This window comes from Diaphorina citri, unplaced genomic scaffold, assembly GCF_000475195.1.
Source record: "Diaphorina citri unplaced genomic scaffold, Diaci psyllid genome assembly version 1.1 scaffold2911, whole genome shotgun sequence".
NCBI lineage: Eukaryota > Metazoa > Arthropoda > Insecta > Hemiptera > Psyllidae > Diaphorina > Diaphorina citri.
Window position 1 is genome coordinate 12,353 of NW_007380324.1, and position 14,032 is coordinate 26,384.

A 14,032-nucleotide genomic window follows, 5' to 3' on the forward strand; every position below is an offset into this window, starting at 1 on the left:
TTCATGACATTTAGGTACCTACCTAGCTATTGGTTTTCTTTTCACCTACCGAGTTAGGTATTAATCAATTATTGTACTTATTGTTATTTTTAGGACAAGAAAAAGCTAGACCTATTCGATGCTGCAATCAAGAAGCAAACCCAAATCATGACCGAGAACATCCAGGGAGAAGGGATTGATCTACATCTACTTGGACTTAGACAGACTGCTCTCGAACATAACATCCCATGTGAACTATTCCAGGACGAGGCTTACAAGCTGAGCAACGAGGATAATGATTTTTTTTTTCAAGAGGTTTGACAGAGGGAACTATAACTGCTAAGGTCTTATCGTCCCAAAATCGAAGAGAGAAGGAAGACAGGATAGGAAAAAGCCAGCCGTTTCGAGAACGAACATTATCCCATCAGGATAAAATCCGCCCCGGGCGGGAATCGAACCCACGGCCTAGCGCTTACAAGGTAGACGCACTACCAACCAAGCTAACTAGGCTGGCAGAGGAGAATGAGAGATAAGATCATTAGGTATCGCAATTCAGAAAGGAGTTCCTTAACTTTAAGAATCTTCTCTGAGCCATTTAAATCATTCATTAGGCAGCGGCATCGGACGTGGCGATAGAGCGTTGAATGCACCAGTTCCCAATAGATCACTGAAGTTAAGCAACGTAGTGGTGGATATCCGGATGGATGACCATCTGGGCAATCGCGTGCTGCTAGCTTTTTCCGACCCCACTCAGACTAGGAGAGGTCATGGAATAGAATTAACTCGGGTAGGCTCGGGTTTCGTTTTCTGCTCGGATTTCGTTCTCTCTCATATCGTCAGGTTCAGAGGGTGGCGTGCTGACAGTTATTCGCGGCGATATTGGTCTTCGTAAAGAGCCGCCGTTTTTCCTCAACGAACTAAATCTAAAATGGCAAAGAAATGATGAGGTGCATACTCATTACTCACATATTATTTGGTGAGATATGTATGTATGTATTTTTTTTTTTTTTTTTTTTTTTTTTTTTTTCAAAATTTTAATCAGTTCCTATTTTAAAGTATTCCAATTTCCATCGCGAAAGTGAAGGTTTCACACTCTTTGGTGCGATGTAGTAGTAGTAGTAGTAGTAGTAGTAGTAGTAGTAGTAGTAGTAGTAGTAGTAGAAGATTAGATTTTCAGAGATTTAGAGGGTGTGTAGTACGAGAAATATACACGAGAACTAAGGCTGAAATCATGTCAACGCTGAGCAACTACTTCAAACTGTCTACCAGTCAGGTATAGTCCTCTTTGGAAATAGGTCGGTCCCAATGGGTCACTGAAGTTAATCGATGTTGCGCGTGGTTAGTATCCGGATGGGTGACCATTTGGGCAGTTGCGTGCTGTTGGCTTTTCTTGGCCCTATTTGGGCTTTGTGAGGTAATTAAAATGAAGAAGCGGATATCTTGTTGCCGATTGGAGTGTAAAATCCCCGTTAATATTAAAAAAAAAAAAGAAGTAATCGAAAGTAAATACCTACCTAACCTATCTTGTTTATTCTTCTAGAATAGGACTGAGTTAGTCCAATCTGTTGAGCACTGTAATAACACTAGTTCCTTATTTCTGCCACAGGTGGCGTGTAAGTCGGACAGTTTCATGGGCTACGGCCCAGTGGTACCAGATGGCTACGGGTGTTCCTATAATCCTCGTGAGGCGACCATCGTGTTCTGTGTGTCCGCCTTTAAATCCTGTCTGACCACCAGTGCCGCCAAATTTGCCACCAGTCTGGATGAAAGCTTGTCAGCCATTGGGAACCTTGTGGAGAGTAGGAAGATTTCTACTGAGAATAGGAAGTAGAAGGAGGGTCTCTAGGGGAAGTCTGATTTGAATGATCTCTAATACCGGAAGTAGGACTCCAATGCCAATGATGACAATTCTCTCCAGGAAGTAAGAAGTGGTTTGCCGTGAAGGCTGTAAGCTATTTGAATAACCAACTTGAGATGGTCTGTCCGCAACTCTTTGTCATATGCAAAGGTCCCAGAGGTCTTCATCTGATTTTGCTGAATTTTTCAAAATTTCTTGTCTATTTGTCGGCTAGTATCTAGCTAACGATTAGGTACATGGGTCCAAATGGCCGGGTTTGTGACCACCGAAAACATCAAAAAATCACTAGGTATGTTTCGAAGAAGCTGTTAACACCATAAGATATATTGGGAGAGATTGTTTCAGGAGGTTGTTGTAGAATATGATGATGTTCTGTCAGGGTCAATAGAAAGTAAAAAAACTAATGACATGAAAGTTTCAAGAATGAAAGTCCACTGAATTAACAATAACATTATTAATTAAACCTATATCAAGGCTGTACTTACCTGCACATATCATTACATGTTCCTTAATGGAATAGAGGATAAAACTCACGTCACTAAAGATCTTAACGGTTATACAAGTGGCATTAAACCCCTAAAAAAGACCTTTATTACTCACCCACAATGGAAGTAAGCTGTGTAGCTCGTATGGGACCGTACACATTGTTGCCAAGTTGTTCAAATCTTGCCTGAACATCGAACTTCTGCTTCTCTGTATCTGCATGAACCAGGACGAATTCTCCTTTGCCATTGAATGTATACTCGAGATCGTCAAGAAGGTGATGAAATTTGGCAACACTGTTGATCATAGGATAACACGAGATAGTCATTCTTATCGTAGCAACACTGCTGCTCTGATCCAATGAGACTGAAAGGAAAGGAAATGAAGGTGATGCAATTTGGAAACATTGTCCATAAACCGAAGTGCTGCCAGCGGCGCGGCGATAGCACGATGAATACATCAATTGATCAATTCCCAATGATTCACTGAAGTTAAGAAACGTTGCGCAAAGTTGGTATCCGGATAGGTGCTCATTTGGGCAGATGCGTGCTGCTGGCTTTTCTCAGCCCCACCCTGGCTGAGTGAGGTTTGTGAGGAGGCTGGTAGTGGTAGCTTGTCGTCGCCGAATGGAGGTATAATCTTCGTCACTATACCTCTTAGCAGTTATACAGTGACTTGACAGTTAGCAGCAGTTATACAAAAAACTTAGCTCAGTTATACAGTAACGTTGAACCCAAAACAGATGATGACCAAATTCAGGCACCTTTAATAGACAAGTTTGTTGTGAGCTTAGGGAGTACATTAAAAGAATTTGGAAGCATGGTTGGTCGGTCCGGTGAAAACGTGCTTTTTTTTTCATGATAGAATAAAATTAAATTAAATTTATTTTAATTTAACATAAAAACGTGCTGCTCACAATATCGAGTATGTTTTTTTTTTCTTCAGGGCATCATTATTTGATTTTTCTTAAAATAATAACGTGCTTGCTTGCTATAGCCCAGATGAGAGACGTCGAACGTACTACGGAATGGGAATACTACAATACAGACCACAGGAGATCAAATGTATCAGTTGTTAAATTAGCACAAAATAAAAACGGCGGTGAAAACTTTTTTTTTTAAGAAAGAGAGAGCTTCTTAGTCCAAATGGCACCCGAATACTATCCAAATGCTCATGCGATCCAATGAAATGTCCTTTAAATACAAAACAAGTTATAACGTTTATGACTTATGGCCCCTATGGGTAATTAAAAAAGTAAATATAGAATTAAAATAAAATGTATGAAGGATTTGTTACTCACCCACACTGGGAGCTTGGTAAGCGACACAATCCTGGGAGGGACGCCGTTCGAAGCGGAATGTTTCACAGCCCACGGCTTGCTCATGTTGCCACAGACAACACATGTAGAATGGGGACATGTCGTGAAACCATTGGGACAGAGTAGGCACCTGGAAATTTAATGAATTTAGGAGGCCTTACATACATAATTTTCCGCCAAGTAATATTAAGATACTAACTTGTTTGTATTTTATCACAATAAAAATATTTCATTTGATTTGATTTGACATAATCGGTCCATCATTTGATGGTCGGTGTAAAAAGCCTCGCCACCACCTCTACATATATCATTATATCTTTCCTGGCTCTCTATTTCCCTCTAATTTCCTCCTTTTCCTTCAGGAAGTTTAGGAGGGCTTATAGTCTCGAAATCGAAGAGAGAATGAGAATAGCTGAATGGGAGAAAGCCAGCCTTTCCAAGAACGAAGTTTATCTGTTTAGGAGAAAGTGAGTTTCAAGTTCTGATTCGACGATTTTTCTTTTAGCTTGTAGCTACTTTTAGGCAGTCACGATAACTCTCAAACGGTTTAACCGATATTGATGACATATTATAAGGGTTAAATGGTAGAGATTGCCCCAGACAATAATTTCGCCCTTTTTTGTGATGTATTGTATTTGTGCACATTGAATTAACCAATAAAGATGAAGATTCTAAATAAATAAATAAGACAATTTCTTATGAAATATGGCCACAGGTCCGGTTTTCGGGGGCCATGAGACTTGATTCAGTTCATAACGTTTACCTTGTTAGCTTCTGTCCAGGGCAGATATCCCAAGTTATGAGACCTCCTAGGTCTAGAGCCCCACTGTTGATCATATAACAAGGTCACTTTTCACATTAAATTTCGTACCCTACTCCATCGAATGCCTTAACTCTTTAATTACCATTGTAATTCTCCTCTCTCTAGGTTTCACGATTACTTGAGCAATAAAAACAATTTTCATTCGAATGAAGCAGAGCGCGCACCATATTGAAGCGTAATTATTATCCAAAAGCAAACAGTTCCCTCATAATATCCCATTAATTTCAATGTTAGGTAAAGCGGAACGCGATGGTCAAAAACCCATCCTCAGCCAATTAACTAATGAGAGGAGGGTCATAACAAACAGACCTAGATTTATGCATCGTCATGGGAGATCCAACCATCACTGGGGACAAAAAGCTTCACGGAATTCATTCCTAGTTAAAACAATTAATCTTCCCACTACATCATCCCCTCTCAGTTGGTTCAGTGTTGTGGGAATTGAGTAAGGGTAATGAATTTTAAAAATCTCTTCACTCCGGATACATTAGAAAACATAAGTGTTTGTTTATACACCCCTACATACAATCCACTACAAATAGGGTTTGGATTTTAGAGGAAAGGTTCTGGTGCCTGGGAGCTTAGGCTTTTTCATTTCATTTTCACAGTTTGGAGGGAACATCTTCAGACGTTTTGTGCTAAGCTTTTTTTGGAAGTTTTTCTGAGAGCAATTTTGTTTACTTTATTGAGATTCGCTAGAATAGGTAGGAAGGAGATTATTGTTTAAATTTGAGTCGATTAAAGTTCAAACTTTTTGAGGTTGAAAGTTTTTCCTTCCTCATTTTGACATTTATCTTATAATTTCCGGCAAGCTCAGATTAATGTTGGTATTCCAAACATTTGTGGGTGTCACATAATAAATTTGTTGAGGTGGAAATGTTGCAAATAGTGACACACATCATACATCTTGTTCCCCCTCCCCTATTCCCTCTTCTTATCAGGCCATTACCTCAAGTGAACATTTAAATATTTGTTCAATAGAGACGAGAACAGTAGTTTATCACCCTTATTTGTAAACGAATTCTTTGTATGGAATAATTTACAAGAGTTTCTTTCTTATTCGCATTGTTGACATGTTGATCTTTTGTACGAGATATTCCTTGAGAACATTTGACGAAATTCTTTGTATTACATTACATACGCGTAATTATTTTCTTATATTTACAGTTATGTAGTTTATACAATTTACAAGAGTTACGAATTCATCTCTGTACACTTTTCTAGTGATGGTTCACTAGAACACTCAAAGCAGTGGACCCCTGGTATATAGTCATATTGGTCATACACTTTGTGTAGAATCTTCCTTCCTCATTTTGACATTTATCTTATTTCCGGCAAGCTCAGATTAATGTTGGTATTCCAAACATTTGTGGGTGTCACATAATAAATTTGTTGTGGTGGAAATGTTGCAAATAGTGACACACATCATACATCTTGTTCCCCCTCCCCTATTCCCTCTTCTTATCAGGCCATTACCTCAAGTGAACATTTAAATATTTGTTCAATAGAGACGAGAACAGTAGTTTATCACCCTTATTTGTATACGAATTCTTTGTATGGAATAATTTACAAGAGTTTCTTTCTTATTCGCATTGTTATGTTGATCTTTTGTACGAGATAATGTATATTCCTTGAGAACATTTGACGAAATTCTTTGTATTACATTACATACGCGTAATTATTTTCTTACATTTACAGTTATGTAGTTTATACAATTTACAAGAGTTACGAATTCATCCCTTACACTTTTCTAGTGATGGTTCACTAGAACACTCAAAGCAGTGGACCCCTGGTATATAGTCATATTGGTCATACACTTTGTGTAGAATTTAGAAGCTTAACCCAAACCCATCCTTTAGGGTTGTCTAGCCCCTACACCTAACCCTCAGATGGGGCTTCTTGTGTATGGGATTAAGCTGATACCAGCCGGGGATTACTGGTCACCCCATGGGATACTCTCATCCCCCACCACAAGAGCTAGAGGAGCAGCACAGGTGTGATATGACGCTTGACCTCGGAGGCAGAGTTCATTGACCTCACAGTCAATACACCCAGGAGACGGGTATCCACTGGGGTGTCGTGTGAAGCTCTTCAATGGCCTTCTCAAGAATCCCAATCGTCTCTTCGATGTCGTTGTTGACCACGGTGAGATCGAAGAAGTGCTCGTAGGCAGACTTGAGAATGTCCGACTCCTTGGCTAGCTTTTGTAAATGCTTTGAGTACAAGCAGTAGTCAATCAAAACCTAATGAGGCTCCACTTGTCAAGGGTCTAGATTTCCCTTGCCCTTAGGGTCAATTTAAATCAATAGGTGGAATACCATACAGCTCCATGCAAAAAAAATTGCAAAATAAAGCATAGCTAACATAGCTTCCCCAGTTATCTTTGCAATCGACGCATCTACTAGGCTTGTGAAGAGGAAGCATCAATTTTACTTTGCATTTTTTTCCATATCAGCCAAAAAAAGTAGCCCATAATGTAATCCTTAACCTATGAGCTAGGCACATGATAATCCGTTACTTTGCATTTTTTTCCATATCAGCCAAAAAAAGTAGCCCATAATGTAATCCTTAACCTATGAGCTAGGCACATGATAATCCGTTAGCCCTGGATAATCTGTGTGGGGGTGACCAGTGCCCGAAGTCAGTTTACCATATAAATTAATATGTATCGCAAATTATTAGATACTTCTGAAGGATCCCGTTATTCCGTATAGTTGAAAAAATCAGTCACCGGTAAGGTTGGGATATAGGTACAGTGTACACGATACTTTAAATTCGAAAAGTCTGTAATGTCCTATGACTTGTGGGGATTTGAAAGGGGAAATTTTGTTCAAATTTTTGAAAATTGATGGGGGAAAGTTCGTATTTTCAGACTCTTGGAAAGTTTCCCTGTTTAATGTCAGTTTACCATATAAATTAATATGTATCGCAAATTATTACTTCTGAAGGATCCCGTTATTCCGTATAGTTGAAAAAATCAGTCACCGGTAAGGTTGGGATATAGGTACACGATACTTTAAATTCGAAAAGTCTGTAATGTCCTATGACTTGTGGAGCCATTTGAAAGGGGAAATTTTGTTCAAATTTTTGAAAATTGATGGGGGAAAGTTCGTATTTTCAGACTCTTGGAAAGTTTCCCTGTTTAACCCAACCGGGATTCGTAGAAGCTTAACCCAAACCCATCCTTTAGGGTTGTCTAGCCCCTACACCTAAGCCTCAGATTGGGCTTCTTGTGTATGGGGTTAAGCTGATACCAACCGGGGATTACTGGTCACCCCATGGGATACTCTCATCCCCCACCACAAGAGCTAGAGGAGCAGCACAGGTGTGATATGACGCTTGACCTCGGAGGCAGAGTTCATTGACCTCACAGTCAATACACCCAGGAGACGGGTATCCACTGGGGAGTCGTGTGAAGCTCTTCAATGGCCTTCTCAAGAATCCCAATTGTCTCTTCGATGTCGTTGTTGACCACGGTGAGATCGAAGAAGTGCTCGTAGGCAGACTTGAGAATGTCCGACTCCTTGGCTAGCTTTTCCAGAGACCCGTCATACTGTGGACCAGAAAGAATTTTTTCATTTATTTTATTTTTACACAATTTAGCTACATAGGCATTTGCGGCAAATAAATAAGGTGGCCTACAGTTATTTCAGGAAGTTGTTAAAAAACATTACTAGTATAGCTTTGGATTGTATTTCACTTTAAGAAACGCATCAGGACAGCAATGGAATCAGGGTCGTTTTTGAGACCATAAAGAGTAAGTATATAAAAACTTGATTCTTCTGCCACTTATCATGTCACATAACTTTAATGCTCCGAGTTGGTTTCGTCGATTAAAATACTCATTTACCAACAGTTGTTTTTGAGACCATAAAGAGTAAGTATATAAAAACTTGATTCTTCTGCCACTTATCACGTCACATAGCTTTAATGCTCCGAGTTGGTTTCGTCGATTAAAATTCTCATTTACCAACAGCTACTCCCTTTTCTCATGAGAGTCATGAGTTAAGGCCAAGTCATGAAATACAATGCAATTTGAATATTCAAAATTTTCAGAATTGAACCACCAACAGTTACTCCCTTTTCTCATGAGAGTCATGAGTTAAGGCCAAGTCATGAAATACAATGCAATTTGAATATTCAAAATTTTTACAAAACATAATTAGGTATTATTTGTATTGAAGTACGGGGCAAAGGGCTGTAGATATTAGCCAAAAGAATACACGATTGGTATGAATTTTTACCAACAGTTACTCCCTTTTCTCATGAGAGTCATGAGTTAAGGCCAAGTCATGAAATACAATGCAATTTGAATATTCAAAATTTTCAGAATTGAACCCGGGATTCCAGATTACAAAGTCGAAACTTGGTTTTGGTTTGCTACTTACATCAGACAGGTTTTGCAGCTGAGGGGCCGCTATGAACACAACAAATGGTGAGAACTCCCCTGTACGCAGAATTTTGAGTGCCTGAGGCTCAACGTCCAAGATCGCGATCTTTCCTTCCTGATGAATTCGTCTTATGGTTTCTAATTTGGTCCCATACATGGCGTCTTCGTGAGTGCCTGGAATAGAAACAAAAAGTCAATTTTCATCTTTGGGGGTTGGGGATTGGGGAATGTAGTGTAGGTCATCTGGCAAACACATTCATTAAATTAGAGGAATTGTGTTGTAGCTATTTTCACAAGTGGATGCAGCAACTTAAATACAGAAATGAAATCTTTTGCCTCAAGGGAGAAATAACCGAGTGCGGACAGTACGTGTCTAAACAAAAATTAACATCTTCAATTGTTTACGGATTGGCACTCAACTGTTGACCACAGGTTTTCAAGAAACAATGTGTCTCTGGCTAGGATGGGTAAGTATTGACTTACCATACTCCAAGTATTGGTTAGCGGCTATGTCGCTCATCATTTAAACAAAAATTAACATCTTCAATTGTTTACGGATTGGCACTCAACTGTTGACCACAGGTTTTCGGCAAGAAACAATGTGTCTCTGGCTAGGATGGGTAAGTATTGACTTACCATACTCCAAGTATTGGTTAGCGGCTATGTCGCTCATCATTTCATCATGGCTGATAAAATAGTAAGCTCGACCGTTTTCTTCATCAGATCGTGGTGATCTCGTTGTATCTGCAAAACAAAACATAATATGTATTGTCATAATGCACTTATCACTTCTGTGTAATACCAACAAAAGGTCATACATATCATAATTATACGAATAAAATCAATTAGTAAAAGCGATAGAATTAAACCGGGTTTTTGTAACATACAAAGGTAACCAAACTCAGAAAAAGGGGGTATGCTCGTTAACACGTTAACCCATGTTACTGTTGTTGAAATGACACATTAAACAAAGAAAAGCAACAAGTACACACAGACTCATTCTTTGCGTAAAGCATTAGATTTGCACTGTGTAATGGTTTATTACTAAGTGTTGTGTTTCGACTTTAGTTACCACTCAACTGAAGTCATGGTCATAACTTTAATGAGTATTACATTATAAGAAATAAACTTGTTATGAACTTTTGTGCTACATCTAATGAACACCCACAAGGGAGTTTGAAGTAGGTACTAATAGGTTCAGTTACTCATTACAAGAATATGTATCGTAACAACCAACTTGTCCACCAAGCATTAAAATTGTTTGCCATCATGAACTACCAAAAACAAGATAAAACCTATGTGACTCTTTTATTAGCAGTCTTAGTACTTATTTTATTTGTTTGGCATATACCTACTAAAGTACATAACATGTAATTTATTTTAAATATTCAAATTTTGTTGTGAAAGCTAGAACCTACAACCCTATGAATATTAATTTCAACTTTTGTTACACTAATTTGAAAAAGTCTGGAAGAAAATGAAAACCTTGTGTATACTCGTATGATCTTTTTAGAAGACGACGAACAAATACACCGGTTGAAAGTAAGCTCTTTACATCCCTGCAACCCTTCGTGTTTACCATCTAAAGCGACAACCCTGCATATCAAATTTCGACGCCAAGAATCATCAGGGACAAAATCCCTCAGTACATGCATGTGAGATGTGATATGGGTCACTTATTCAAGGACACGTTTTTATGGGAAAAATATAGGTACAGGAGGGCGGTGCAAGGGGAGAACACACAGGAAAACAAAATCGGGACAGCCGAGGAGAGAGGGGAAATGAAAAGGAAAATAAAAGAACGGATGGGAAAAGCTAGGATGGGTAGGAGGGCGGGTGATAAAGTACAAAGTTTTACCATTAACTATAAATTCACAATTTACTTGTTTCAATATTGATTCCAAGGTTTTGACATAGTTTGTAATAAAATTGAAAATAAAAACCAGCATATAGTTCGAGATATAGATACGAGTAGGGAGGTAATAATATTCTATCGAGAGCAAATTCCAACATTGATACCTTTTCTGTTCATAGAACATTTTGAGAAGAGAGGCGGAGTACAGAGGAGGGAGCATCAATATGGAAACTATGGAGGAAGAGATGGCAGATAGTAAAACGAAGAAATGGTCCATGAATAAAACTTTGATAAAGATGGTGCTGCAAAAACTGAAAGTAATAGCGTCCTAACTGATTTATCTGCACCAAGGTAGGTATCTCTTTTCAAATGGAGCACAAAAAACTCTTATAAATCAACAGGGGGTTTAGCTTTCATAAATTCATTGGGTATTTTTTTATATCTTTATATATTTTTTTATTCAATATATTAGGTATCAACACATTATTACTTTTAACAAGTTAGTCCAAACTTTTTTATGGTTATTTATGAAAGTATTTTGTTTTGTAAAAATAAAATGTAGGTATTATAAGTAGAGCGGCCGTTGTGGTTTTAAATGAATAATTAGCGTTGAAGAATATTGAAGGGAGGTAAATAACCACAGGCCATGTTTGTTGAACTTTTACCAAACTTTGCTCTTATCGAACTTTACATATCTATTGCTGGACTTGCGGGCCTAGACTGTTAACACTACTTTATGTTAGAACAGGAGTGAATTGACTTACGTGGCACAGGGTAGGCGTATTTATCGGGGAATTTGTTGATGAGGGTATTCTTGATGTGTCGCCTTCCCACACCATGAGCACCCAGAAGCACCAGAGTTTTCCTCTTGAATGCTGAAACCAAAGCATTAACATTAGCACATTTCCGATGGTTGCCATATTCGATAATACACAATCTACTGTTAAGTATTATGATCAAGTCCTTGCCTAGAGCTAGCAAATGTCTCCCAATATCATTTGTTTTCGCAACCTATTGAATCCTCTTCTTTGTCCTTCCATTCTCTCTCTTCCTTCCTCATTTTGACATTTATCTTATTTCCGGCAAGCTCAGATTAATGTTGGTATTCCAAACATTTGTGGGTGTCACATAATAAATTTGTTGTGGTGGAAATGTTGCAAATAGTGACACACATCATACATCTTGTTCCCCCTCCCCTATTCCCTCTTCTTATCAGGCCATTACCTCAAGTGAACATTTAAATATTTGTTCAATAGAGACGAGAACAGTAGTTTATCACCCTTATTTGTATACGAATTCTTTGTATGGAATAATTTACAAGAGTTTCTTTCTTATTCGCATTGTTGACATGTTGATCTTTTGTACGAGATAATGTATATTCCTTGAGAACATTTGACGAAATTCTTTGTATTACATTACATACGCGTAATTATTTTCTTATATTTACAGTTATGTAGTTTATACAATTTACAAGAGTTACGAATTCATCCCTGTACACTTTTCTAGTGATGGTTCACTAGAACACTCAAAGCAGTGGACCCCTGGTATATAGTCATATTGGTCATACACTTTGTGTAGAATTAGCATAGAAATCAGCTCACATTTCGAAAGGAATGTTTTTTGACCACTTTTCTATCTACAAGAGAGTAGAATAGTACTTACAAGGTAATTTGACTACTTCCTCATACGTGACTAGATCTAACTGGTCAAACACTGCGTTGTGCTTGGCCAGGTATTTATCTTTATACAGTTTCTTTTTTCTTCCGAAAATTGAGCAATTGACTGGAACAGAAAACAAAAGATAAGAATAGAAATGGAATAAAGAAAAGGTCAATGGAATAAGCGAAAGAGTCATTGTTGAAATTATGACAGTTCCAACACCAAACGAAAATAGGAGTTTCATACTTAACTAAAACGGCATTAGTACTTTAGGGTCATCCATAGAAACATGAATTATTTCATTATGTATTATAATCCTTCTGGTATTACCTACTGTTGCTGTAGGGTCCGAGCTAGAAATAGATATGATTATAATACGAAAAAAAAAGACACAACCTGAAACTGCATTTCAAAATCTTCTGTAATTTATGAAGCAAGGAGCTATGGGAAGCTCTAACATCTAATTATCTAGAAGCTATTACCCATGGGCAAGTCAGACAAGATATAACTTCATGATTAAAGAATAAGAGCAATTTTCTTTCAATATAAATTTATGAGAGAGTTATCAAGAACAATATGTAGTTTGTTCTTTGAAAGCTAGAACAAAGTTAAAGAGAGCACCTATGTTCTTTGTAGACTCTAGAATGGAACGTTTTAGATAGATACTGAACACTTCCTCTATATCAACAAAACATAATTAGGTATTATTTGTATTGAAGTACGGGGCAAAGGGCTGTAGATATTAGCCAAAAGAATACACGATTGGTATGAATTTAATCAAATTAATGGGGATCTGTACACCTTGGTACGAAGGGTACGAAAAAACTGACCCCGTCCCCCGTCTGTACACGGGACCATAGTCTGGCTGGGGGACTTTAAATAGGGAGTATACCAGCCTGAATTTCCCTCGCTAAAGAAATAGCAGGTTGAGTGCGAAGGCCATTCACTCGTAAAATTTGTAGCCAAAACCAAAAGTCAGCCCAAAGCAATCACCCTAAATAGGGCTGATTGAGAGGCTGACGAAAAACGCTGACCCCGTCTGTACACGGAAAAAGGCAAAGAAAAAGAAGAATAGATACCTTGTTCGTGTTTGGTTTTATCAATGGTAGAGCAGGCCGTTCGCCACTCCTGAAGCTCTGGAGAAGGGATCAGACCTGCCGAACCTGCCACGTTATCTTTCCGGGCCTGCCACCAGTTGTGATCGTCTTTGCTAATAATCTGAAACATTACGGAACATACCGTTATAAATTCTTAAAAATAAATGCAAATAATTATTTGGATAATAAGCTTCACAAATCAAATTTTTCAAATTAAATAAATCTCAATTGTCTTTATGTTGTAAATTCTTGTACACTTGAGGAATTGAACATGGACCTTCTGCACGGAAAGAGAGAGCGTTACCATCGGGTCACACATGTTATGGTCGCCAGAAAGGTCTATGCTGCGGTGTAACGTGTGTCGCCTTAGATTAACTAAGCGTTACCATCGGGTCACACATGTTATGGTCGCCAGAAAGGTCTATGCTGCGGTGTAACGTGTGTCGCCTTAGATTAACTATGCTACAACACCTACATGAGAATGAAACTTGGTTCACCCTGTTTACAACGAAATTTTGGAAGGAAAGTTGGGTTATTGGAAGTAGCATTAAGTTTAGTGTTGAAAATAGC

The 14,032-nt window shown here is 38.3% G+C and overlaps 2 protein-coding genes and 1 long non-coding RNA gene across 4 annotated transcripts; 1 reads left to right on the top strand and 2 right to left on the bottom strand.

The window, feature by feature from the left end:
• The first annotated feature begins 40 nt into the window (after positions 1-40).
• LOC103519726 (choline O-acetyltransferase-like) lies at positions 41-2,339 on the top strand. Its single transcript, XM_026831119.1, has 3 exons — positions 41-257; positions 1,219-1,252; positions 1,586-2,339. Exons 1-3 carry the CDS (start codon positions 148-150, stop codon positions 1,808-1,810), a joined length of 369 nt encoding a protein of 122 aa, XP_026686920.1. The 5' UTR covers positions 41-147; the 3' UTR covers positions 1,811-2,339.
• Positions 2,340-6,356: 4,017 nt separating this feature from the next.
• Positions 6,357-13,583, bottom strand: LOC103519729 (peripheral plasma membrane protein CASK; the record flags this gene model as incomplete). 2 transcript variants are annotated; one of them, XM_026831120.1, is given in 7 exon segments in its annotated part: positions 6,357-6,602; positions 7,934-8,014; positions 8,850-9,025; positions 9,488-9,595; positions 11,471-11,581; positions 12,369-12,488; positions 13,445-13,583. In XM_026831120.1, coding segments are annotated over 7 exon segments (834 nt in total), but the record flags the coding sequence as incomplete, so codon positions are not given.
• LOC113471744 lies at positions 6,693-7,351 on the bottom strand. The gene is made up of 2 exons (XR_003394326.1): positions 7,035-7,351; positions 6,693-6,949 (listed from the first exon to the last, which is right to left on the bottom strand). It is a non-coding gene; the product is annotated as an uncharacterized LOC113471744 (long non-coding RNA).
• Positions 13,584-14,032: the final 449 nt, after the last annotated feature.